General features: G+C 48.4%; 1 protein-coding gene and 1 long non-coding RNA gene across 9 annotated transcripts; one reads left to right on the top strand and one right to left on the bottom strand.

Moving 5' to 3' along the window:
* Positions 1-9,572: 9,572 nt before the first annotated feature.
* PDP2 (pyruvate dehyrogenase phosphatase catalytic subunit 2) lies at positions 9,573-16,667 on the top strand. Of its 8 annotated transcripts, none has more exons than XM_043436521.1 (3): positions 9,573-9,707; positions 10,745-10,828; positions 11,991-16,667. In XM_043436521.1, the coding sequence occupies exon 3, from the start codon at positions 12,042-12,044 to the stop codon at positions 13,635-13,637; it is 1,596 nt and encodes a 531-aa protein (XP_043292456.1). In that variant the 5' UTR covers positions 9,573-9,707; positions 10,745-10,828; positions 11,991-12,041; the 3' UTR covers positions 13,638-16,667. The 8 variants fall into 8 exon arrangements, with proteins under 8 accessions (XP_043292456.1, XP_043292459.1, XP_043292453.1 ...); XM_043436519.1 differs by having other exon boundaries at positions 9,585-9,731; XM_043436523.1 differs by having other exon boundaries at positions 9,587-9,807.
* A 359-nt stretch (positions 16,668-17,026) lies between these two features.
* On the bottom strand, positions 17,027-27,750 carry LOC122420926. Its single transcript, XR_006263412.1, has 4 exons — positions 26,865-27,750; positions 21,518-22,255; positions 18,698-18,807; positions 17,027-17,213 (listed from the first exon to the last, which is right to left on the bottom strand). It is a non-coding gene; the product is annotated as an uncharacterized LOC122420926 (long non-coding RNA).

The raw sequence follows: 27,750 nt of genomic DNA, 5'->3' as shown, positions 1-27,750 counted from the left end.
CCTCCTCTCCTCCTCTCCTCCTCTCCTCCTCTCCTCCTCTCCTCCTCTCCCCCTCTCCCGCGCGATGGGGCACTCTCCTCTTTGCGTCTTTGGATCGACGTGCCCTCAAGCCTCAAAGATGGATTTTCCTGCTATTATCTAAATAAATAGAGCTGTAACACTGATTTATTTAAGAGCTATAACATGGTCTGTCCTCCAAGGGCTGTGACCCGCCAAGGGGGCTTCAATGTCTGTCACTCCAAATTTTTGTTGTGACGAGACAAAGAACCGAGGCGCATACACTCGCGTGACATTTGGAAGGACTGATGCTGAAGCTGAAACTCCAATATTTAGCCACCTGATACAAATTCATTGAAATGCCAATGAATTCAATGGAAAGCCAATTCATTGGGAAAGACCCTGATGCTGGGAAAGATCGAAGGCAGGAGAAAAAGGGGACGACACAGGATGAGATGGTTGGACCGTCTCAATGAACATCAGTTTGAGCAAACTCAGGGAGATGGTAAAGGACAGGGAAGCCTGCCTGGCGTGCTGCTGTTCATGGGGTTGCAAAGAGTGGACACATCTTAGTGACTGAACAGTAACAGTCGGGTGTGTGTGTCTGTGTGTGTGTCTGTGTGTGTGTGCGCGCACACTCAGTCATGCCTGACTCTTTGCAACCTCTTGGGAGCCTACTGGGCTCCTCTGTCCATGGAATTTTTCAGGCAAGGATACATTCCCTACTCCAGGGGATCTTTTTAACCCAGGGATCAAACCTGAGTCTCTTGCGTCTCCTGCATTGACAGGCAGATTCTTTACCACTCTGCCACCTGGTAAGCCTGCCCAGCTTACCAGGTTTTCAGTTGTCAAAATGTTTAAAATATTTTTGCTGTTGTCTGTGGTCCTGCTTTACTAACATCGTAGGGTCTTGCTTCTTCTGCTGCCCCTGGGGTCCAGCACTGGGTAGAGCAGGCAGCTGGTCAATGCTACCAAGGCCACTGGGCTACTTGGGAAAGGGCGTGCATGGAGGGCTGAGTCAGTGGCCCCACTGTTCCCAAAGGCATGGAGGATAGAATAGGGCATTCTAGGCAGGGGAACAGTAGGGACAAAGGCCTGCAGGTAGTTACATGGGACTGAAGTGAGCACAGAAAAAAAAGCTGAATTAAATTTGACCCAGTCTCCAGCAGAGTCTGGGGATGAGGGTGCCCTGATTACAGTGACAGGCCCTAGTTCTTTAGACAGAAATATCTCCAGAGCTAGGGAAAGGAGGACAGTTCTGCTTCAACACCGCCATATGCTATCCCTTGCCCCCATTCTGTAGTCACAACACACCTAGGGGGAGGGGTTCACCCCAACGACATACATGGGAATGGCTGCCCCCATTCAGCAGATGGAGAAACAGAGGCTCTAAATTCAGCTGGGGCCTCTGGCCCAAATAATGTATCCAGCTGATGGCTAGGGTTCTCATGTTCTGCCTGACCCTAGGTCCAGCCTCTGAAACCCCCACATTACACGGGGTGCCCTTTTGAAACAGAAGGGAAGGAGGAGGGGCACAGCCTTTGAAAGAAAAACAGAGCCCAAGGATACAACATAAACTGATTAGAATCAAATGGATCCAAGATGGTGGACGGGACAACTCCTACCAGACCTTGAACCTCAATATAGGCTCATTACAACACAGCAGCAAACTAAATGACACACCCACAGGTTTCATGACTGTTCCAAGGCCTTCAAAGACCAAAAAGTGGGCGGTGGCTCAATTCCTGGAAATCCCCACCCCTTCCCCAAAAGAGTTGGACTAATCCTCCCACTCATTAGCCTATGAAACTACTCAGCCCATAAAATCTAACACACCACATTTTGAGGCCACTCTCTCCTGCGGTGGCCTGCATAGTCTGTGAAGTGTGTTTCTTTTGGAAGTTCAGTTCAGTTCAATCACTTAGTTGTATCTGACCTGCGACCCCACAGACTGTAGCATGCCAGGTATCTCTGTCAATCACCAACTCCCAGAGCTTGTTCAAACTCATGTCCATCTAATCAGTGATGCCATCCAACCATCTCACCCTCTGTCGTCCCCTTTTCCTCCTTCCTTCAATCTTTCCCAGCATCAGGGTCTTTTCAAAGAGCTGATTCATTCAAATGAATCAGCTCTTTGCATCAGGTGGCCAAAGTACTGGAGCTTCAGCTTCAGCATCAGTCTTTCCAATGAATATTCAGGACTAATTTCCCTTAGGATTGACTGGTTTGATATCCTTGCAGTCCAAAGGACTCTCAAGAGTATACTCCAACACCATGGTTCAAAAGCATCCATCCTTAGGTATTTCTTTTGGAAGAGGTGTAAAAAGTGCTGTGGTGGGGCTTGGCACTTCATAAATGAGGCCCAAGACCACAGTACCACACTGGTCCTCAGCAGGGAAGAAAAAATACCTAGTCTATGACACCGTTGGTGGGAATGTAAGTTGATGCAGCCACTGAGGTTCCTCAGAAAAATAAAAATAGAATTACCATATGATTCAGCGATCCCACTCCTGGACATATAGCCAGACAAGACTCTAATTCAAAAAGATACATACACCCTTATGTTCATAGCACCACTATTCACAACAGTCTAGACATGGAAACAGCCTAAATGTCCATCAGCAGATGAATGGGTAAAGAAGATGTGGTATATACATACAATGGAATACTACATAACCATATAAAAGAACAAAATAATGCCATTTACAGCAACATGAATGCAACTAGAGCTTACCATACTGAGTGAAATCAGAAAAGAGAAAGACAAATACCATATGATATCACTTATATGTGGACTCTAAACTATGCCACAAATGAACCTATCTACAAAACAGAAACAGACACACAGACATAGAGAACAGACTTGAGGTTGCCAAGGGAGAGAAAGTTGGGAGAGGAATGCAGTGGGAGGTTGGGGTTAGCAGATGTAAGCTATACATATAGAATGGATAAACAACAAGGTCCTACGGGATAGCACACAGAACTTTTAAAATATCCTATGATAAAGCATAATGGAAAAGGCTATTTTTTAAATGTATAGTATGTATATCTGAATCACTTTGCTTTATAGCAGAAATGAACACAACATACAACACAATCAAACTATACTTTGATTTCAAAAAATTCCATAGGAAAAAAAAAATCATTCCACAGATTCCCAGTCTTCTACAAGAAGTGGGGTGTCAAGTGGAAGTTTTGATTGTCTCTATCAGCTGATTAAAGTATATTTGATTTTCCATGAGTGTGTTTGAAATACATCAGCCTGCACTGCCCACTGGGGGACCAGGCTCAAGACACACACATTGTTAACACCCACGAAGATGGAGTGCCTATTTAAGCTACAGTCTTTACCTAAAGGTGGCTAAACAAAAACATGGCATGGTGAAAACTAGCTTCTCTGTACAGTGTACCGGAGTCTTCCTCTGGATTTGTCTGGCTTTGGAGAAGTCTAACCTGGTCCCTCAGGCTAGTAAATATACATAAGGTGCTTCCAGGAATGTGACTTGCCAATGAGTCCAGAGAGCAGGACCCAGACTCCTCTCAGCCACAAGCTTAAAGGGGAACCTGGGGAAGTCAGTTTAGGTCTTCCGACTCTATTTTGCTCTTCCAAGAATAGATATGTGGCATCTCACAAAGCACACAGGTTCTGCCAGATGTGACGAAATTTTACGGAAAAAAGGAGGTTCATGAGAACAGTTTTGCACTGATGCAATGAAGCTGGATGAATTCCTTTTACTGAATCATGTTGATTCAGCCAATAATTTTGACTAAGCCATTGTTTACTGTGCATCTCTGCCAGGGCAGAGTGGTATGGATGTGGTCCTTTTCTCTCAGAACATTTTCTGAGACCATGTTCCATGGAGCACACTTTAGGAAAGAAGTGGGGAGATGCTCCTTTAAGTTCTCTTCAGCCCTGGTCAAAGGACTGGAGATGAGACAGCCGGCTCTAGCCATAAAATTTAAGCCCTTCCCTTGACTGGCAAGGCCAGGACCTTTGTCCCTGATATTTTCTCTCTGTTGAATGTATCTCAGTTTCCCAGATATTGCCAGGTTCATTCCCTAACTCCCTTCAGATCTCTGGCCAAAGCCTGTCTTATCAGATGAAACTTTCTGATTTCCCCCATCTAGAAGAGCAGTCTCCTCTAGGACCCTGCTCCCCCCCCAGCTGCCTCCCTTGCCTCAGGACAGTCTCTACCCAGGCCGCCTTGCTGTGAGTCCTTCCCTCCCACTCCTAGATGTAATTAGGTAGGATAGACAGGCTGACTGTTAAAAACATTTTTTTTTTTAAAAGGAAATAATAAATGAATGGAGAGGCTAAGAAGGTGAAAGTTCCTTCAGAGAGAAGCATTGTTAACTGCTGGCAAGAGTCCTACTACACTTTTCTTTGGAGGCAGAGAAAGGAGGGATGGGGAGAAATGCAGAGATAATTGCTGTTATTATCAAATGCCTTCTCTTTGTTGTAATCTGGTTTTTCCATCTGAGGTCTGTCCTGGTCAAAATAGCTCCTTTCTGGACTTTCCAGCCTGGCTCTTGGCTTCTTGTTGGGTGTGAGGGACCTGCTCAGGCCAAGGCGCTGATACTCCACTCCTAGCCTTTTCTATGGCAACCCACTCCAGTACTCTTGCCTGGAAAATTCCATGGATGGAGGAGCCTGGTGGGCTACAGTCCATGGGGTTGCACAAAGAGTCGGACACAACTGAGCAACTTCACTCACTGAACCGTGTCTGAAAGAGGCGCCCTGGGCACTTGAGGTGGGGCCTCCACAGGAGTGGTGGGAGAGGCACTGGAAGTTTCCCTGGGGAACTACTGTTTCACAGGGGAGCACAGGACGGTGCTTCAAGGGAAAGAACAGGAAGGGTGCTTCTGCGGAGCTCCAGAATTGTCTCCCAACTTCTTCTTCCCCACACTAGGCCCCTATTGCTGTTTTTCTTCTGCTGCTAAGTCATTTCAGTTGTGTCTGACTCTTTGTGATCCCATGGACTATAGTCCACCAGGCTCCTCTGTCCATGGAATTCTCCAGGCAAGAATACTCCAGTGGGTTGCCATCTCCTTCTCCAGGGGGATCTTCCCAACCTAGGGATCGAACCTGCATCTCTTCCATCTCCTGTATTGGCAGGTGGGTTCTTTACCACTAGTGCCACCTGGGAAGCCCGTGCTGTTCTTGTGTTCCTCTCCAAATTCACTCTCAAGAAAGGATATGTCATGGGCAACCTAGAGTGCAAATGACAACTCCAAGGCCCACATAACTGCCCTCTCCAAATAGTTCTGTGGAGGCTTTGAGAGAGGAAGTGACTGGCCCATGATCACACAGCAAGTAGGTGTCAGAGCTGGGCCTCAGACTTGGGACTCCAGGGTGATGGAAAATTCTGAGCTCACCAGTTAATAAGGCCTGAGTGAGAATGGGTATGGGGTGACAGTGACAAAGGGAATGATTCGTTGATGGTCGCAGAAGAAGGTGCCCTCTGGCCTAGATCATCGCAGCCTTGGTAGCAGCTGAAAAAGATTAACTTATGTTTGAAGAAGGCTTAAAGAGACAGAAACACAGGTGTATTTCCCCAGAAAGGCTCTGCCCATCCTTCTCTACTGAAGTGCAATCTTAGCTTGACTCTAGGAGCTAGGAGCTTAACATAACCATTTTTGAAGCCTCCTGGCAAGCCTGTCAGTGCTGTTGCTTTACAACAGGTTTAAGAGGGCTAAGGCAGGACTTGTATTTTTCAAAAATTTCCAAGCCTTTGTCACGAGCATCCTCAAGACTGGCTAAATATGTCCCTGAATGTGCTGCTCTGCAGGGATTGGTAACCATCCCCTCTAACGAGAAGAGAGGTGGGGTGTGTGTGTGTGTGTGCATGTGTGATCAATCTGGGAGGGAACAGTGCCAGGGAAAGCCACCTGCTTAGCTAAAAGGTGGTGAAGTTAAATCACTTGATTTGGGATGGCACTGGTCTCTGGGACAACTGTCTCAGAGCACAGATGTGCTCAGATCAGCAAGAAGGCTTTTCTGGGCTTAAAGCTGCCTTGGGCAAGGGTGATGCTACAGAAACGCTGCATGGGCAAGCTCGTGCTGGCAAAAAAGACATCTGAGGTTTTTCTAAACTCTCCCAGATGATCAGGCCAGACAAATCCCCATCTCAATTCCTCCTGACATAAAGGTCATCTTCAAATCCAGCTTTCCTAATATTCCATAGGTGGGCTTATCTGCATTGCTAAGGAAACAGGGGACCTGCCCAGAATCATCTAAGAGATTTGTTTCCCTACCCCCACCACTCCTCTGCTTGCAAAATACAGTTTTGCTTCTTTTTTTTTTTTCTGATTATACAAGATGATTATACAAGATGGGGGTAACATGTGTTTATTGTAGAAAATTTGCAATGTTTGCCTTTGATTGTCTCTGTAAAATTAAAAGACGTAGAATTAGTGGATCAAAGAGCTGTCCCTTGGGCAGCTTCAATTTATACTCCCACCTGCCAAGAAGGCAATGCCCACTCACCAACATTAGGTATTAATCATGTTTTAATGTTCGTCAGTTTGACAAAAATCAGTATCTCATTCTAATTCACATTTGCTTGGTTTTGAATGAGACAGTATTTTTTACATATTTTCTTGGAAAATGACAGCTGAGCTGCTGCTTCCCCTTTCTCAAGGCAGCTGCTACTGCTGCTAAGTCACTTCAGTCACGTCCGACTCTGTGCGACCCCATAGACGGCAACCCATCAGGCTCCTCCGTCCCTGGGATTCTCCAGGCAAGAACACTGGAGTGGGTTGCCATTTCCTTCTCCAATGAGTGAAAGTGAAAAGTGAAAGTGAAGTCACTCAGTCGTGTCGGACTCTTCACGACCCCGTGGACTGTAACCTACCAGGCTCCTCCGTCCATGGGATTTTCCAGGCAAGAGTACTGGAGTGTGTTGCCATTTCCTTCTCCAATCTCAAGGCAGAGATAAGTCCTTTTCCTTCTTTTTTTTTTCTAATAAGACTTTGTGCCAAGGAAGCCTTGGGACACTGAATAGGGTTCTTGGGCTAGCCATCATGTATATATAGGGCAAATAAGCTCACTATAGGCTTTAAACAAAAGTACCAATGCACACAAAATCCTCAAGAGTGGATTTTTACTTTGGAAGTGGTGTACGTGTGGTAACTTAGAAAAACTCAGTGGTTTCAGACAGCAGAATGATGTAATTTTCTCAGGAAAGTGCTGTTGGGGCTGCCATCTGTGTTTCTCCAGTAGTCATCAGCCCAGGGCCTGACATATGGTAGACACCCAGAAACTGTGTTGCCCCTAAAAATAATAATAACTGCATCTATTTATTTGGAATCTTTTGGAGTCATTTTTAGTTTAAGTTGGAAACAGCTGTCTCAATATCCAGGAAGAGAGACATTGCAAATTCTGACTTACTGGTAGAACTTCTGAAAAAGGGCAAGGGTGAGTGGCAGTATGAATATCATATCACCAACAAGTCTGACAGGAACCATTTTATGGCTGTCATGTCCTTGGATCCAGGTGGGCTGGCCAGGCTCCCTAGATAAGCCAGTGTGCCTTCCTCTCACAGGGTCACATTTTCAGGGTTCTAAGTGGCCTTTTCTGGTCATCTCCCAGTTTTCTCTGCTTCTAGGGAAGACTACACTTGATTTATCATAGGTAGTTGTTGTTTAGTTGCTAAGTCAAATCCCATTCTTTTGCAACCCCATGGACCATAGCCTCAGGCTCCTCTGTCTATGGGATTTCCCAGGCAAAAATACCAGAGTGGGTTGCCATTTCCTTCGCCAGGGGATCTTTCCCACCTAGGGATCAAAGCCGTGTCTCCTGTATTGGCAGGCGGATTCTTTGCCACTGACCTACCTGGAAAACCCTTATTTTCTTGGGCTCCAAAATCACTGTGGATGGTGACAGCCATAGTGTTATGGATGGTGACAGCCATGAAATTAGAAGATGCTTGCTCCTTGGAAGAAAAGTTATGACAAACCTAGAACAGCGTATTAAAAAGCAGAGACATCACTTTGCCAACAAAGGTCCGTCTAGTTAAAGCTGTGGTTTTTCCAGTAGTCATGTATGGATATGAGAGTTGGACCATAGAGAAGGCTGAGCACTGAGGAACTGATGCTTTCGAACTGTGGTGTTGGAGAATACTCTTGAGAGTCCCTTGGATAACAAGATCAAACCAGTCAATCTAAAGGAAATCCGTCCTGAATATTCATTGGAAAGACTGATGCTGAAGCTGAAGCTTTAATACCTTGGCCACCTAATGCAAAGAGTTGACTCATTAGAAAAGACCCTGATGCTAGGAAAGGAGGCAAGAGGAGAAGGGGATAACAGAGGATGAGATGGTTGGATAGCATCACTGACTAGATGGACATAAGTTTGAGCAAACTCTGGGAGATGGTGAAAGTTAGGCAAGCCTGATGTGCTGCAGTCCATGGGGTTTCAAAAAGTTGGACACTACCGAGCAACTGAACAACAAACTGGGAAGCCCACCATAGGTAGTAGATAGGTTCTATTAAAGCAATTTGTAAGGCAGCAGGTTATAACCTTAATTCTACAGGGACAGAGGGAGTATCTGGTGTTCTGGTTCTCAGCTTTTCTCAATCTACCCACCACTAACTATTGTGATAACTGTCAGTGGCCATGCCAATGTAATTGTCAGTTCAAGGCCCAGTGGTTGGTGGGCAGTCAATGAAGACTTTATAGTAGCAATTTGAATTGTAGAAGGGTTACCCTACCTTCTCTATAGAGGAAGAGCGTGCTCAGTCGCTCAGCTGTCTGACTCTTTGTGACCCCATGAACTGCAGCCTGCCAGGCTCCTCTGTCCATGGGGTTTTCCAGGCAGGAATACTGGAGGAGGTTGCCATTTCCTTCTCCAGGGATAGAGGAAGAGTGCCTAGGGCCAAGTTGAAGTCAGGGTGGAGTGACCAGATAAGAAGATTGTATAGAGTGGTAGAGCAGCTGGAGGCAAATATTTGGATTAGAGGGATATTTAGGAGGTGAGATGAAGAACAGGATCAGATAACCTACAGAAGAGGGGTGGGGGTTAGGGAAGAGGAGTCAAAATGACTCCCAGGCTTGGGGCTTGGGTCTCTGAGCATGTGGTGGGGCCATTACTGGGTTAGGGAAGGAGAAGAGCAGGTTTAGCAGAAAAAAATGAGTTCGAGACAAACTGTGTTTAAGGTGTACATAGGGACTCCGAGGGAGGCGTCTAAGGGGATTGTCTAAGAGGATATAGAAGGGTGTGGCGCCTGGGAGAGGGGTCTGAACTGGTCAGGACAGAAATGGAGAGGAAGCCTTGGGGTATGATGAACAACAGAGAAATGGGAGAGGCTGCTCTGTTTGAGGTGTGCAGAACGGGCAGGGTGTCACGTGGTGGGAGCGCTCAGCCGCAAGACTGCTTAATCTCAAGGCCCAGGGCCAAGCCTACCCGCAGTCAGAGACGGAGGGCGGGGTGGGTAAAGGTTGGCTGGGGTGGGCGGGAGAGGGGGAGGAACCGGATTTGGCCCATCCGGAGCCCGCCTTCTCAGTCTCTTCATCCATTGGACAATTGGGCTGTTCGTCAGGGGCCCGCCTCCACAGATGAACCAGTAAAGGCTGGCAAAAGGATGCTTCCTCCTCCAGCTAGATCAGCAGCACTAGAGGTCCCTTCGGGGAGCTGAGTCCGGGGTAGGGGTAGCCGCGGTACAGCTTGCGGGCGTGAAATTGACTGACGGACACGGCGGCCTCGGGGCTGGTGAGAGGAGGACGAGGGTCCGAGGTAGGGAAGGGGCGAGTGCGGGATGTGAAAGCCTCTAGCCTCCCCGCGTCTGCTCCAGCCCACGGCCACGGCTCAGGTGATGAGGTGGAGAGTGGAGGTGAAGTGAGGTGAGGGGGCGGGCCCGCGGCGGACTGCGAAGAGCCTGGGTCACAGCGACGGTCACCCTTCTCGCGCGCACGCGCCACGTGGGCTCGCAGTCTGGCATAGAACCTTTGGCTGCGTGCCGGAACATCCGCAGTAGCTGTTTTAGCCCTCGGAGCTCAGCATCTCAACTTAATTCGCCTTATCTATAGACTGGGAAGCTGGGACTCAGGGACGTGGCCACGCCAGGGTTTGAGGGAGATAGGGCTTGGTGGATTCCGGAGGTCGCGCTCGTATCTCTGAGCCTGTGGGTCAGAGACTTGACTTTGGAACCTGCTTTCTTTAGATACGCGAAACTGTTTGGGTAGGGTCTGTGGCAGACGGCCTTGCGTCGGACAACGCTGCCTGGCTTCTCTCCAGGGCTAGGGGTGGGGATGAGGGGCACGAGTAGGCGCCCTCCGCGCGCCGGGTCCGACCAATCCTGCCCCTAGTTCGGCGGGGTGGGCTGGGGAGACTGGGCGGTCCTCGAGTGTGGGCGTTCTCCATACTCCCGACAGAAAAACTTGTGGAGGGCGGGATTCCGAAAACACGTGGAGTGAAAAAAACGCTCCCCCCCCACTCCCCCCTACCCCCGGTTCTCCAGAGAAAATAGTAAAATAGAGCAGCTTTTAAAAATTTTTTTCTAAGGAAAAATACCGCCAGAGGCTGTTGAAGGTGTAGGAATTTGGCAGGATGAGTCTACACTCTTTGACCTACTGATACTAGCCTTGGGGAAAAAGTAGGTTAAAACTTAAGTAGGGGAAATGTTGATGCGTTAGGCATTGCAGTTTGGTATTTTATAAATAGGGAGATAGTGGAAACAACTTCTAAATCTTCAGTGATACACCTAATAATAAAAGATTATTGCTAATAATATCTTTTTTTTTTTGAAGCTGAAGGGTTATATTTCTTTAAAATCCTCACAAAACCCTATGAAACTAGTATTCCCATTCCACAGATGGATGACTGGAACTCAGGCAAGTGAAGTCGTGTGTCTGATGCTAGACAGCTAGTGTCATAGCAAGTGTGCTTTGGGACCTCTTGAAATTGATGTGTTTAGCCAGTGTTTGAGGCCTGGGCACTGGAAAGCCACTGGTAAATAAGGCAGCCATGTTTCCTGAACTTACAGAGCATGCATGCGTGTGTTCTTTACATATATGTAGAACAAGCTCTGGCCAGTTTTATTAAGGAAAATTTTTTCCTGATTTACTTTTCACCACTCTTCTCCTAGCATGCTTCTGCTCATCACCTGGATCAATGATAGCTAGTGTGCATACTCTGTTATTTTCCACACGTTGTGTCCAATTCAGTAGTGGTATTGCCACTATAGTGATGGACACCAGTTTTTGGCCAACATGGCATACAAGTTGCCAGTGTTAGTTGCTCAGTCATGTCTGACTCTTTGCAACCCCATGGACTCCTCCTCTCTGTCCATGGAATTCTCTAGGCAGGAATACTGGGGTGGGTTCCCATTCCCTTCTCCAGGGGATCTTCCCAACCCAGGGGTCAAACCCCGGTCTCCTGCATTGCAGGCAGATTCTTTACTGTCTGAGTCACCAGGGAAGCCCCAACATGGCATAGTGCTCTATGCAAGATTTCCTCAAGGCTGGGCAGCTGTTGGTGAGGATGACCAGGTTCGCTTTGCCTTGTCTGATCATTTTCAGAGTCTCCTGTACCCCAGCACATACTTTTTTCCACTTATCATAACCAGTTGGAGCCTAGAGTTGATCTGACTCCAACGGCTTTTCTGTCTTATTTGCTGCCACTGTCTTCCTGCCTAAAGAGCTGGATGGCATCCAACTGAGAGTAGCTACCAAGATAGCTGGGGGGCAAGAAAGAGTTTGTTTGTATTTAAAGGAACACACACACACAAAAAATAAATAAAGGAACACAGCCTACCTGGGAGAGGGAACATGGGAGCTATGCACTGGGCTCTAACAAGGGAAAGGATTTGGGAAGAAGGAAACAATTGTGGAAGCCCTCAGTGACTCTTAAGTGCAGAGTGTTTAAAAACCCATTTTCTGAAATGCATTTATATGTTATAATGGGATGTGTGGAGACTTAAATATTTTGAGATTAAGTGTTGGCAGAGTCATTATTTTTAAGAAATTAAATTTCTTAACCTCTTGGAATTTTCAGATTTAAAGAACCCTTTTGCGGAAGGAACATATTCGCTTATACGGTTTCAGAATGTCAAGTACTGTGTCCTACTGGATTCTCAGTTCTGCAAGGAAGACTGTTGCCACATTACAGGGGGGACAACGTTTATATTCAAGGTATGCCTCAAATAGGATTAAATCAAAATGGAGACTCTTTCCTCAGGGGCCAGCCACCCTAAAAGACAACACCGCTGCATGGGGTGGCATTGCTCTGCGGAAAGCCTACAGACACACATCAACGGAGGAAGAGGACTTCCACTTGCAGCTCAGCCCCGATCAGGTAAATGAGGTCCTCCGAGCTGGTGAGTCGGCCCACAAGATTCTTGACCTTGTCAGCAGAGCTCCAGATTCAGTGTTACGGTTTGAGAGCAACCATCTAGCTGCCAATTCCCCAGTAGAGGACCGGGGAGGTATAGCTGCCTGCCTGCAGACCAATGGACTGCTGTTTGGCATCTTTGATGGACACGGTGGCCACGCATGTGCTCAAGCAGTGAGTGAGAGGCTCTTCTACTATGTGGCCGTGTCACTAATGTCCCAGCAGACTCTGGAGCAAATGGAGGAGGCCATGGAAAGCATGAAGCCCCTGCTGCCCATCCTTCAGTGGCTCAAGCACCCAGGGGACAGTATCTACAAGGATGTCACGTCGGTGCATCTTGATCACCTCCGTGTCTACTGGCAGGAGCTGCTAAACCTGCACATGGAAATGGGGCTGAACACTGAGGAAGCATTAATGTACTCCTTCCAGAGACTGGATTCTGACATCTCGCTAGAGATTCAGGCCCCCCTCGAAGATGAGATGACTAGGAACCTTTCACTCCAGGTTGCTTTCTCAGGGGCAACGGCTTGCTTGGCCCATGTTGATGGGGTTCACTTGCACGTGGCAAATGCTGGTGACTGCCGGGCCATCCTTGGTGTCCAGGAAGACAACGGCATGTGGTCTTGTCTGCCCCTCACCCAGGACCACAATGCCTGGAACCCAGCCGAGCTGTCACGGCTGAAAAGAGAGCATCCTCAGTCCGAGGACAGGACGGTCATCATGGAAAACAGGCTGCTGGGTGTCCTCATGCCCTGCAGGGCCTTTGGGGATGTCCAGCTGAAGTGGAGTAAAGAGCTGCAGCGCAGCGTCCTGGAGCGGGGCTTCGACACCGAGGCCCTCAACATCTACCAGTTCACCCCCCCGCACTACTACACCCCACCTTACCTGACAGCCAGGCCAGAGGTCACCTACCACAGGCTGAGGCCCCAGGATAAGTTCCTCGTGCTGGCCTCTGATGGCCTGTGGGACGTGCTGGGCAACGAGGATGTGGTGAGGCTGGTGGTGGAGCACCTGGCTGAAGAGGGTCAGCACAAGCCAGACCTGGCCCAGAGACCCACCAACCTGGGACTCATGCAGAGCCTGTTGCAGCAGAGGAAAGCCCAGGGCCTCCACGTGGCCGACCAAAACGCGGCCACACGTCTGATCAGATACGCCATAGGGAACAACGAATACGGGGAGATGGAGCCTGAGCGGCTGTCGGCGATGCTGACGTTGCCAGAAGACTTGGCGAGAATGTACAGGGATGACATCACAGTCACCGTGGTATATTTCAACTCAGAATCGATTGGTGCCTCTTCCAAGAGGAGTTAAGAGTCTCCCACCCTGTTGCCAAGGTTAACTTCAATGTTCTTCTGAGACATTTTCCCTTACTCTGAACCTGGCTCTTTAGACCCTATGGTTGAAGGGCAGGCGGATAGATGCAGCTTGCTTAATTATAGACTAATGTGAGGAAAAAACAGCCTTGGGTTAAAAACAAATCTAGTGATTTTATGTGCCTGAGTGTTTTGGTCACCTCTTCTGCACAGAGAGGGTAGAGCACAGAGATGATCAACTTGTCTTGGGCTCATGTAACCCAAGTCCTTTTATAAAGACACTGTTAAAACTGTCAGCCTGAGCCTGGAAAGGGTAAATTTAATTATGATTCTAAGAATATGAAGAAGTCCAGGATCTTCTGAGCTCTTGCTGCAAAATCTGCAGACTGATAATTCTCTCTGTGTAATCATGGACTTCTACACTATGAAGAGAGGTTTTTGTTTTTTATTCTGAAGTTACTAAAGACCTAGGTTTACAAAGCATATTACAGGACACTTCTCTATGCAAAATTCTAACTTGTGTGTGTGTGTTTAGTTGTGAAAACATTTTGTAATGCTGCATTCTAGTTCTGATTTAGTTTGTTAAAATTGAGTCCTCAAACTTGCAAAACAGGCGTGCTGTGAGCGAGCATGCTTGGAATGAGTTTTTTTGGTTTTTCAGCTGCGGGTGAAGGTGGCCAGGCCTCTGGACCAGCTGAATTTGTGTAGCTTTCAAGCCCTTCCTCTGTGTCTCACCCCTTGAACCTTTGAGCCATGCTAGGAGGTAACTTCTGTCTGAGCCTTAACTCCTGGCCTTTCCTTCATTAATAAAATTTCCTCCAGTGTTCAGTAAATCTCTACAGATTTACTCATAGTACTTAGCCTTTCTGATTATACTTCTCAAACATTCTTCTAATTCCTCCCAATGCTCCTTCACCCTCTGCTATGCTGAACTCTCTCACCCTGCTGACTGTGCAGTACTGTCTAGGAAGAATGCTCTCACTTCACACGGTTTCAGGGAAGCAGGAAATTCAAGACTGCATGACAGTTTAGGCAGGACTGGCTTATGCAGTGGATTCTAGACTTTAAGATTCAGCTTGAATCTGGAGAGGTAAAAATGTGAAGGACCTGAGAATAAGTTGCTAACCAAGGCTCCCTGGCTGCATCCCCAGGGGTAGTGGGGAGGAGGGAGGAGGGAGATTTTTTTCAGATGGGACATTTGCCCATAGACTAGTGGGATAAATGGCCATTGCTACTCCTCAGTAACTAGGCCTTATTTAGTATAGGAGTTGGGCCAAAAACCAATGTAACCTGTAGTAGCTTCTGTGAGCTGCACAGTCTGTGTTGATTTGAAAATTATTTTTAGGGGGATGAATTTTATGTTCTGAAATTGCTGTAGCATTTAAACAGGAAGTGTGTCTCTAGATGGAAATAAATATAATCCTGCAAAACTGACTTCATTTTCCTGCACTATCTTCCTGTTGATGGTTCCCTCATCTCACCCCCTCGAGCCACCCACTGAAAGGAAAGCAAAATAGCTAGGTATGACTTTCACATTCGGGACAAGGGACATTCAAGTGTTGAGACAGCCTAGGAATGTTTTCCTGTACTTTTAGTGATATTGCTTTGTCTAAGAAATTCTCTTTTGAGTGCTTAAGACTTTGTCCTTTTATTCTGAAAAAATCTTAACTCAAAAATAAAACCTGAATCCCTATCATTTAGCTTGCATGAAGGTTCATTACTAGAGCTGAACACTACTTGTCTGAAATTCTTCATTCTTTATGCCAGCTAAACCCTGGCACACCCTCAGAGCATTTACTGGGGTTACAGAGTGTCTGAATCCTGGTTTGGAGCCTCTCATGAGCTCGTAAATATACCTGATTAACTTGGGGAATAGCTGAGAGAATACAGACTCCCAATCTGTTCCTTCAAAGATATCTGTGTTTTTTCTTAGCCTAATAGATTTGCTTTCTAATTGGCATATTGAGAGAAAAGAAAGGCTGGTTTATTCTCTGCCCTTTTTCCACTGTGAACTCTGCCATGAAGGCTTCGAGGAGCAGCTGCTCCTGGTTAACTCCAGTGTGTCTGACTCCCTGACCATCACTCTGCTGTCACTGGCCTGAGGCACATGGGCTACCACTTGAGCATGGATAGTGGGATTGGAGAGGGGGTTGGTGGTACTTGTCAGGTCTTCCAAAATACTTATCATTCCTTGTATGTAAAGATTTTGATATTGAGACTTCTAAAATGAACTAAAAGATGAGATTGTTTAAGGTGTCATTTTTGAATAAACTATGCTTTATTAGTGCTTTAAATGGCATATTTATTTATTTATTTCAGGTAAGAAATGTTGGTAATATTGGCGTACTTTAGATATTGTTATATATGTAAATAATACAGTTCTGCTGATTCTGGGGATTGATCAAAATGAATAGAGAAGTTCTAAGTTGAGGTTAGTATGTTAGGTCAAGTTATGTGTACAGTCTTCTGAGATGATATTTGGAGCATTAAAGCTAATTTATTATAATGAAAGTGTAAACTTTGAGGTGTATTAACATTTTCCCCAGAAGTATGATTGGCTTAAAAGGTCGACAAGAAAATTTCAGAATGAATCTGGCTTGACTTGTTCATCCATCAGTCCCTAGTGACCTATTTTTCATTTGACATTTTAAGTGGTTCATTTGTCTCTGAATGTGGCTCTCATCGCAGAGGAAGCCCTGGTGTGGCTTTGGGGCTAGGAATAAAGGCTGGTGGCCCTGCTTTGTCCTCTGAGCTGCCACATGTGTCACCAAGTGCCAAACACAGGTGGCCTGCAGTGTGACCATCTCCTGAGCAGGCTCGAGGCTCTTTCCCTGACACCTTGGGCACCTGACATTTAACTAGCCTCCTGGAAAATATTTCGTATCAAGCATGTACTTGGAAAAATTAACCATGTTCTTTAATATATACTGATATTCGTAAACTGTATACCAGTGTTCTTTTTGACGTTGATTTTCTCACCGTGAGAGATATTTAAGTGAAACTTGTAAATAAAAGAGGCAAAATGCGATTTGCTTTCTTTTGGTTTTGAACATTTGTATTTGTCAGGTCCTTGGGTTCGATCCCTGGGTTGGGAAGATCCCCTGGAGAAGGAAATGGCAACCCACTCCAGTACCCTTGCCTGGAAAATCCCACAGACAGAGGAGCCTGGTAGGCTATATAGTCCATGGGGTCTGCAAAGAGTCAGACATGACTGAGCAACTTAGGGCACTAGATTAGGCCAGCCTTTGTTTTACCACCTGTATCTAGCCATGGAAGATTTTAGTTTGTTCAAGAGTTCACCCGAGGGACTTCTCTGGCCTGGTGGTTAAGACTGCCTCCCAATGCAGAGGATGCAGGTTTGATCCCTGCCTGGGGAGCTAAGATCCCACATGCCTTGCGGCCAAAAATCTGAAACATGAAATAAGCAACACTGTAACTAATGTGATAAAGACTTTAACAATGTTCCACATTAAAAAAAAAAAAAAGGCTTACCCTAAAGAAGTTTTCTCTGCCAATTTTTGGTGTCTGCTAGCCACACAGGAAGTCCTTGCTTAGTGTTAACTTGTGTGGAGAGCTGAAAAGAAGGAAAAGAGAGGCTTTTGTTGTGACGGTCTCCACACACTCAGGCCTGAGGCTTGCTGGGACTTCACATTATTTAACTGGCCTTGTAAAACCAGCTTCTTTGTTAATTTTAAAATCAGAGCCCGCTTTAGGAAGGATCTAGCCAGCTACTTGAAGAGCCCACTTGATCCCACCTCCACTGACTGAGCCATATCTCATTGCCTCTGAGTGATACAGCTCACAAAGACCACTCTGATGGGTACTTCTTAAAATGCAAATACAACTATTAGGTTGGTAATTTTAGTGTGGGCTAGTGTGGTTAATTGGAAAAGACCCTAATGCTGGGAAAGATTGAAGGCAGGAGAAGGGGACGACAGAGGATGAGATGGTTGGTTGGCATCACCAACTCAATGAATGGACATGGGTTTGAACAAACTCCCGAAGATGGTGAAGGACGGGAGACTGGTGTGCCGCAGTCCATGGGTTGCAGAGTCGACACATCTTAGCAACTGAATAACAACAAAGGGTTGTTAAACTGGGCCTTGAAGAGCAGATTTGAGGGAGAGAAAGGTGAAAATAATGGAGCTGTTTTCTTCTTTGTAACGTGATAAAAAACGCCCAGAGGCTTGAAAACTTCCTGACACTACAATAGGGCACACATTGAACCGAGTCCACTGCCCCATGCACTTGTCCCAGTGCTGGGCTTTCAGAAAGGGAAAATGCAGGAAAAATCTCATGGCACAATTTTGGCCCAGGGTGGGTAGGATGGTGTGGAGAAGTAGGTTATTCGGACAAGAAGCTGATAGATAACCCATACATTCCCATATCCCATCATTTTAGAACTTAATAAAAATACGTGCTGACGACAAGCACTGTAGACCTCAGACCTGTTGGAACCAGAAGGTTGATAATTGGGATTACCAAAACATTACCCTCTTACCTCACCACTGACAAATCAGAAGAAAGTCACACACCCTGCAGCTCTCACCCTAAATGGTGCCTTTAAAAAACCTCTAGGGCTTCCCTGGTGGCTCAGTGGTGAAGAATCCACCTGCCAATGCTGGAAACGGGGGGTCGTTCCCTGGTCTGGGAGGATCCCACATACCGCGGAGCAACTGGGCCCTGTGCCGCAACTACTAAGCCTGTGCTCTAGAGCTTGGGAACCACAGCTACTGAACCCCACATGCCTGGAGCTCATGCTTCAAAATAAGAGAAACCGCCACAAGAAGCCTTCCTACAGCAACAAAGACCCAGAGCAGCCAAAAATAAGTAAAGAAAAAAAAGTTTCAATTAAAAAAAAAAAATCCTCCTCTGAAAGTTGTGGGGGAGTTTGGGTCTTTACAGCATGAAAGCTGCCCACACAGCTTGCCTGCAAATAAACGCTGCACTTTTTGTCACCACAACCCAGTACCAACCAGTAAATTGGTTTTGCCATGTGGCCAGTGACTGGACCCAGTTTAGTTCGGTAACATCCATAGACCAGGAAACATTACTTACCCTCACCTTCAGAAGAAGCAGCCTGTAGAGGCACTTTTCAAAGCTCACTCTATCGCAGATCTTAACTTTTCCTGCCTTCCTGGGATTCTGGAAAGTTCTCACTTGCCCCACTGAGACAAGAAGGAAGGAGGCAGGGCATAAGCTGAAATGTTGAGGACTTGATGAAAAGTAGTCAGAACCGATTAGGTCCAAGATGGCTGAAAATTCTACTGCTGGTACACCTTGGGCCTCATTATGTGCTCATTGTAATACATTAGCATATGCTAAATGACTCACACACACACACACACACACAATGGCGCCAGGACAATTTGAGGCAGACCATAAAATGCTGAAGCTGAAGCGCGAATACTTTGGCCACGTGATGCGAATGAAGAGCCGACTCACTCGAAAAGACCCCGATGCTGGGAAAGATTGAGGGTAGGAGCAGAAGGGGGTGACAGAGGATGAGATGGTTGGATTGCATCACCAACTCAATGGACATGAGTTTGAGCAAACTCTGGGAGGTGGTGATGGACAGGGAGGCCTAGTGTGCTGCAGCCCATGGGGTTGCAAAGAGTCAGACATGACTGAGCGACTGAACAACAATAAAAGGCTTTAAAGGGAGCGGTGGCCCAGTTCCCTGGAAGTCCCTGTCTCTTCCCCCAAATAATTGGAATAATCCTCCCCTTACTAGCCTATGAAATTACCCTGCCCATAGAAACTTACCACCCCGGATTTCAGGACTCTCTCACCTTCTGCCTCTGGAATAGTATCTCTGCTTTCACTTTACTGTGCGTCTCCAGCTCTCACTTTTGCTTTCCCACAGGAAGCCAAGGACATTCACTTGGCAGCCAGGCCCAGGAACTCACCAGAGACCTGGGACATGATCACCTTCTAGCATCCCATTTCCCTGCAACTTCTTTACAAAAAATATTAATAAATCTATTGCTTACCTGTCACTTTACCTCTCATTGAATTAATTCTGTGCTGAGATGTTAAGGACCTGAGCTTCATTAAGCCCTGAAACAGTTGTGTGGTTTCAGTTGGAAGACTGTGCATTCGGGTCCCATCTGCGGTGTACAATTTCCTGCTATTCTCCTTACAGCAGATGAAGATAGGTAATGTCTGCCACAAGCAGCTTCTCTCTCCAGTCCACCTGCACATACCTTGTGTGGCCCTGGGGCCAAGCAGGCAGAGCCACCCAGGCATTGCCCATGACACTGCGCACAATGGAGCTCAGAGGGCTTGGTCCAGAGCATCTAGGGATGCGCTCTAGAGACATCACAGAAGTAGGGCCAGAGTAGAGAAGGTTGAAGGAGAGCTGGTCAAATGTGGCTGAGTGAGAAAGAAGGAGCCTCTTGGGTAATGTCTGGGGATGGAGAAGTGGGTAAGGCCATGCAGCGACCTCAGAGAGGACATGGCTTGCTCTTCATCAGCACAGAGGTGGGGTGGGTGCCATGCAGAAAGTCCCACCTCAATCCCCCCACTTTCCCTGCGGTGTGACCAGCAGGTGCTGTTGGGTACCTGTCCTTGTTTTTTCCCTTCCTACCCTCATCCCTGTAATGTCAGACTTAGCCCCCGTCCCGCTGATTGCACAATGGATAAGGAGGGATGGGGGCATATGGGTGGATAGATGGATCATTAAGGGAGGAGCAGATGGAGAGGAACCAGAAAAAAAGAGACCAGAGAAGTAGGAGGAAAACTGTGAGCAGTGGCATGGAAGTGAGGAGAGGGGTGAGGCATATCCAGGCACAGAAGAGGCTGTGGGTGTGGATAGATGACAATGAACAACTAGCTAAAAAGAGCTCTAACAAAAGCTGAGGGCCATTGCATCTTCTCACATGGGACTCAGGACATAGGATGGGCCCAAATGGTGAGGTGCTGAGAGGTTGGTTCTGTGAATGCTGAGCTGCTGGGATGACCCTTCCTCTGAAACAAATCAGAGCAGTGGGTGGGGGGACAGGGAAATGTCATCAATAAGCCAATGTGCTCCTTGGCTTGTGGCAGGGGAGGGTATCTATGGGCTGATTTGGGGTTCCGGGGACCTTGCTGACCCCACTCTGGGCTTTATCAGGGAAGGATGGAGGAGCTGGGCTTCAGAGCTCTGCCCAGTGACTTGGCCACTAAATCCCAGGGTTGCATGAGGGGAACACCCATGTGGAGCCCTGGAGGCACAGGCCGTCGCTGTGGGATGCTGTAGTCAAGCAATGTGAGGCAGGTGTTGCCTCTAGGTGTCACCATCAGGCCGTGTTGGCGTCAGCTGCAGCAGGAGTAGGAGGAAAGTGTTCCAGAGAAAATGAGGCCCTGGGACTCACCACCAGGCAGAGCAGGGTATCTGGCAACTGCAGCCTGGAAGAGCCTTCAGGGAGCCTCTCCTGACCCTGGAAGTCTTTGGGGCTGGAATGAGTAGGTGGTAGGAGGGAAGGACCCTTCTCTGTGGTCAGTCAGCCCTGCCTGTTGGGGAAGGGGCTGTTGGGATCCCAAGAGAGGTGAGAGGGTGGCTGCCACCTTTTCTGGTCCCCCCCAGTGTGGGAGTTCTTCTCTGGGGACTGCCCCACACCTTTGAATCCTTCCCACCCCCATCTCCACTCCCTTCAGCCAGTCCCCACGGCCAACCCCCCACAACTCCGAGCCCCCCACCCAGAGCATCTCTGGGGTTTACTCCCTCCTGCCCCAAGATTGGTCCAAACCACTTTTATCCTCCTCCACCCCTAAACAACGGCTGCCCTCTCTGATCAACTCTACCCAGCACATAGCAGTCAGAGCGATCTTGGTCAGACTCAGCAGATCTGACCCCTTCACTCCTCTGCTCCAAACCCTTCCACAGCTCCCCATCACCTTTGGGAGAAAGCGCAGAATCTTCCGCCCCAGGTATGGGGGCACTACAGTCATACACAGAGGAAGGAGCGGGAGAAGAGAAAGTAGTCTTTGTCTTATCTTGCAAGGCTGGAGTCACTTCTTCCATGGCCCCTGGTCTCCTCTGGGATATAGCCTAGAACCCTCCACCTTTTGCTTCTGGTTGTGGTTGGTTTGTTTGTTTTAATTTTTTTTTGGCTGCATCCAGTCCTAGTTGTGAGCACGTGGGCTCTGACGTTGTGGAACAGGGCGTGTGGGATCTTAGTTCCCTGACCAGGGATCAAAACTTTGTCCCCTGCATTGGAATGGGACTTACCACGGAACCACCAGGGAAGTCCCCTGACTATGCTTTTAAGGTTGAGCACAAATTCTTTTCCACTCCTCCCATCAAGCAGTAAGATCCAATTCCCCTCGTCTTGAATCTGGGTGCTCTTAGCAGCTTACTTGTAAAGAATAGAATACAGCAGAAATGACACTGAGGATTGACGAAGTCAATGAGCAGCAAAGTCTTGGTAACTGGTGAATCTGATAGATGGCTGTGATGGTTTTACTTGTTAACTTGGTGGGGCTAAGGGATGATAACTGATAAAACATTTTTTCTTCATTTTTTCATTTTATTTTTCATTTACTTCTGCCCTGAGGGTATTTCCAGAAGAGATTAGCATTTGAATCAGGAGACTGAATAAAGAAGAGCCTGGACATCATCCAATCCACTGTGGCCTGGGATAGAACAAAAACGTGGAAGGAAGAGGAAAGTTGCTCCCTGTTAAGCTGGGACATTGATCTTCTGCCCTTGGACATCTCAGGCCTTTGGACTCTGACTGGGACTTACATCCTTGGCACCTGTGGTTCATAGACCTTTGAGTTTGGACTGGAACCACACCATTGGCTTTCCTGAGCCTCCAGTTTGCACACAGCAGATGGTGGGACTTCTCAGCCTCCATTATCACAGGAGTCAATCCCTTATCATCTCATAACTATATGAGGCAAGTATTATAAACCCATTTTACAGATGGTAAAACTGAGCTTGGAGTAGTAAAATGATGTCCCCAAGGTCACAAAGTTCATAAATGCACAATTGAATTTCGAAACTCTGGTGGTATTCTCCAAAGCTTCCTCAGATATTGTGCAATTGCTAAGAGATCATGCAATTCTGTTGAATATCTACTCATTTGATATTTTTAAAAATGCCCTATCTGTTCCCCAAAAGCCTGGGAGGAAGAAGTAAGTTGTTGGTCCATGGAAGCATTCTAGCAGAAGCTGGGGGAAGTTCATGGCCAGACATGAATTGGATGGATTTGGGGGCCCTTTGCTTGTGCCTGGGGTGGGGGCTGTGTAGATATAATACAGGATAGATCTTAAGTACAGCCTTTCCCTGCATCCCCAGGCAGCCTGGCCTATGGGACTGGGTAGGCAAGAGCAGGTGGAAGCTTGGGGTGGGGGCTGGTTTTGAGCAGCAGGAGAGACCAGCAGCCTGCCCTGCTCCACTGAACCTGTGGCCCTGGACTGGTCTTGGGTCCCCTCCCTGGGCCTGGTACCTCTGACTTAAGGGAGAGTTCAGAACTCAGCAGACACACAGTGAAGCCTGCTCTCTCACCCCAGTACCTGTTAGAATTTATCGAAAACAAAAAATAGACGGAGGGAGGGAGGGAAGATTAGGCAACTGTGCAAGAGGGTTTGAACAAAAATGGTCATAGCCAGATGTTTGTTAAGAAAGAGAAACTGGACATCGTGGACATGTTCTTCCTCAACATACTGGACAAAGAGATTCTAGTACATCCATCCTGGTGGACTTTAAAGTGATGGCGAAAAACTAAAGTGATGATGAAAGATCTTCATTATTTGACGGGAAACTACTAAATGGAAATACTGTAAAGGAGGGGATGGGAAATCAGGTTGCAAAACAGTATGCACAGTAAAACCCAGGTTGAAATTGTTCCCACCCTGGACCTCACACACACCCCTCCACCCTTCCACCAGCTCCCTCGTGACTAACACCATTGGCCAGGGGCCACCGCCAGGGAGGGGACCGCGACTATATTGGGAAGGGGATGAGATCATCGAAAGACTGGCTGATTTAGAACCGGGTAACTTTTTCCACCCGTGTGGCTCTCGATGTCTTCCATGCCGGATCATAAACCTTGGTGCCAGCCTAAGGGTGGAGGGGGGGACATGTTCCTCCTCACGAGGGGCAGAGAGGTGGCTGAAGCTGGACAGAGCACAGGTGCTGGGCTGAAATTGTGATATAATGGCAGAATGTGTTTGGGGGTCTCCAGGGCCCAGCTGGGACCCTGCAAGAGCTTTGCTCCCAGCAGATCTGAGTGTTGCTCCCCCAGGAGTCTTTGTGAGCAGAAAATGCATTTCATGGATTCAGGAATATCCCAGAGGGTAGAATATCCCTTGTGATGTGCTGAGCTGGGTGCCCCCCAGGGCCAAGTCTAATGCCCTGTTATGTCTTGAGATTCCTATTTGCCAGCCGGGACTTCCCCTGAGAAGACTCCTCCTGTTTCTGGCTAAACCCAGGGAAAACCTTCGTGGTGGTAGCTGTGGAGGGGAGAGGCTGGAGTGGGAAGGGAACTGGGGTCCAATTCCAGCTAAGTAGATACAATGCATGAGGTCAGTTCAGCTCCTATTTGGACCTCAGGGCCCATCTGACTCCCTCAAACTGTTCTCCAGTTTCGCGGAAACATCACAGTACGTCCCAAACCTCTGAGCTTCTGCCCAGGCAGTTGTCCCGAGCTGGCTCCACCTCCCCGCTCCAGCCGCCTTTGTCATACACCCCCAAGCTGTGTTAGGTGCCACCTGTGCCCCAAATCAGTGTCCATTGTGTAGGTTTGCCCATGTTTATCCAAGGTGACCCTGAGGGCAGGTACTGGCTCCAGGGAAAATGCTAACACATGCTGGGTGAAGGAAAGGGAGGGCCCAGGAAGGGATGGCGACGGGAGGGCAGGATAGGACCAATTGTGTGCCCCTCACTGTTCTGTGTCAGGCCTCCGAGGGACCCCTTGGAACCTCAGGCACCTCATACTCCACAGAAAACAGCAAGAGAATACAGTGTGGGACACCCTGATGTGGGCTTGGCAGGCGAGGAGCAAGAACTGGGCAGAACCGGAATAAGCCAGAGCATCCCTCCTTAGGCTGAGCCCTGGGTGGCAGGGCCGGGAATGGAATTCTCCAGCAGGATGGAGTCTTCCTGGAAAATCCCCACAGGCCCTTGCAGAAACATGCTTTTATGCCTGACTCCGGTTCCTTCAGATTGGCAGGGAAGGGGCATTTTGGCGGTGAGGCTAGATGCAGGTAAGGCCCTTATCTTCTCTGGATTTTTTTTTCTTCTTTTTTGGCCACACCATATAGCATGCAGGATCTTAGTTCCCTGACCAGGGGATCGAATCTGTGCCCCCTGTAATGGAAGCGCGGAGTCCAAACAACTGAACGGCCAGGGAAGTCCCTTCTCTGGATTCTGGAACAGCTGAAGTGAAGATTCATGCATTTATTGAGCACCATCTGTCAGCTTCACAGGGTTCTCTCAACCACCCTAAGAAGCAAAGATCAAGGTCCCCATTGTTTGAGAAGGAAGATTATGCCGGGAGATACAAGTGGCTTGCCCAAGATCACATGGCCAAGTCAGGATTCTAGGCCCACATATCGAGGATTATCAACCTGCTTATAGCTCCAGTGCCCCCATCCCATTCAGGATTCCCAAAAGGATAGGCTGCCACTTCCAGCTCAGCTACTCTTGACCAAGCCTGGGCTGGCCCTGTGCCTACCACTCTCAGAATAACCCTGGTGGTTCTGGGCACGAATTGCTGGCCATCACCTGGAATCTATTTTTGTCCTTCGGGTAACAAGGAAGTCTCACCTTGTGCAGTAACCACTTGGGGTGAGGGGAAAACATATGACCCCCAACCCCAGCTGACCTTGCTGCCCTGCTAGGAAATGACCCCAGAGGGGAAGGAGGAAGCCTGGCTCAGCCACGCTCCCTTTCTCACCTTACTTAGATACATCCAAGAATCTAGCTTCTTCCTACCTCATCCTTTCCTGACAGCCCACACCCTACCCCCATCCAACACACACAAAGACCAGGAAGCTGGCAAATGGATCATCTGTCCTCGTGATCCATTGCCTAATCTTAGGCACCTGAACCGCCAGAAAATTCTTTCTCACATCTAATCTGTGGAAATAAGCCCATTTCCTTAGGTGCGAGCCAGAGAGTCTTAGAGTCCAGGTGCAAGGGCTTTGTAAGGACCCAGCACCTAACTTTGACTTTCCAATTCTAGGACCCTGGAATCCTGTGGGGCAGTGGTTGATGACATTTGAGGAGATGACAGAAGCTGTAGGTATACCACAGACACTCTGGAAGGTCAAGTAAAACTTCAGAGGTCATGGACCCCAAAGGACATGTATAGAGGGGTGACCCCTGGGAGTGGGGGCCAGAGATGCAGAGAGAGGCATCCCAGAAGACATAGGGGCTCTTTTCTGCTGAAACCAAGTGTGGAGGAGGGAGGAGCTTTATGACCCGAGCTTGGCAACATAAGATAAATGCACAGAAAAAAGACTGGAAGGAAACTAGATAAACATGTTACCTTAACAACAAAGTCAAGAATGACAGCAGCTGTGATGACAATAATAACAGTAGCTATTCCCATTTTTGAGGGCCAGTTTTGTGCCAGTCCCTGTGCTAAGTAAGGTCTTTGCTTGTGTTATCTCAGTTAATCCCCACAATGTGCTCTTCCCTCGATGGCCAAGGCCAATGGCCTGTGGGGTAAGCGTCATAAACAAGGATGGTTTTTGCCAGGTCCGCAGCTTCCCTGGAGGTGAATAACTGAGCTCTCAGGCCCAGTACACAGGAGATGCTGTGCTTTCCTTGCCAGCAGAGCTGGGCCAGAGAGGGCATGTCTGGCCCCCTCGGGGATGCCTTCCGGGAGCCAGCCAGGCCCACTGAGCTGACCCCAGCCCCCACTTGGCCCTCCTCCTTCAGGCGTTGGGACTCAAAATAGCGGCCGCTCGAGAGCTGACAATCAAAGGGCAGCTAAAAAAAGTCCCCTCAGTCTGGGCTCTGTCCCACACGGCTCGTAGGGCCTATTTTGGGGGAGAGGGTGCCGACGTGCCAGTGGAAAATCCACGGGGCGGGAGTCTCCAAGATGGGGAACCCACGTGCCTCCCTCTCTCCCCCTCCCCCTGCACCCACCAAGCATACTCGCTCACGTGCACAGACACACCCGTATTTGCAGCCCTCAGCCCACCTTCCTAGCTATTGGACTTCATCATCCCCACAGCAGCCCTGGAGAGGGTGAGGAAAGCGCAGCTCAGGGGAAGGGAAAGGACTTACCCAAAGTCACACAGCTGGGAAGTGGGCAGAACAGTGGTCAACCTGGACCCCTGTGGCTCAGTACAGTGCTCTCCCTGTAGAGGTGGCCCCTTGGCTATGGCCTCACTGGGGAAACCAATACCTCATCTTTAAAAGCTCTGAGGTGGTGCCCTCTGGGGTGGATGGGCTAGGAAGATGACTTGAGGGTCTTAATGACCATACGGAAAGAAATTGCACTGGAAACCTGAGGCTGGTGCTCATGGAAACTTGCCTGGCTCTAGGAGAGGTAGGTGAGCTGGCATAAGGCCTTGTCCGAGTGAGCCCACCCCGCTCCCCGTCCCTGTGACCACCTTGCCCGCCCTGCCTAGGCCCCCGGAGCCTGGTAGCCCCTGCCAAGTTTCCAGGGAACGTGTTCGATAAGGGACTGGTACTCATGACTCGCTCCCACCTAGCCACTATCTCTGACCCCGCTGCCACCAGCAAGTGGGTAAGAATAGTAACAGCCCTGCTGAGTGGGCAGGCACACAGGGACAACACCGCAACGGCTGCAGGCGGGCAGCTCTGGCCCGCCGGTTGAGGACAAATCTGCAGCTGTCTTTTCCCATCAGGCTTCGCCACCCCCCACCCATTGTCCTGACATCCAGCCACACCCTGTGATGTAGTGCCAAGCCTCGTCCTCGTCCCCTGCTGCCTCAGTGGCGGGACCTGCAGGGGAGCACACTGCCTTGTGCAGATCCTGGCCTGGGGCTGGAGCCCTGCCCTCCTCTGATAAGCTGCATGACCTGGAGCCAGACACTGTCCCTCTCTGGGCCCACAAGCAGAGTAAATGGCCCAACAGCCTCCTGAGGCATGGAAAATGGCCAGCAAGGCTTCTCTTCTTGCTAGGGCCCTTCATTGTCCTGGTACC

This window comes from Cervus canadensis, chromosome 18 (assembly GCF_019320065.1).
Source record: "Cervus canadensis isolate Bull #8, Minnesota chromosome 18, ASM1932006v1, whole genome shotgun sequence".
Taxonomy (NCBI): Eukaryota; Metazoa; Chordata; class Mammalia; order Artiodactyla; family Cervidae; genus Cervus; species Cervus canadensis.
The sequence above is the reverse complement of the archived record's forward strand: the minus strand, read 5'-3'. Positions and strand labels throughout refer to the sequence as shown.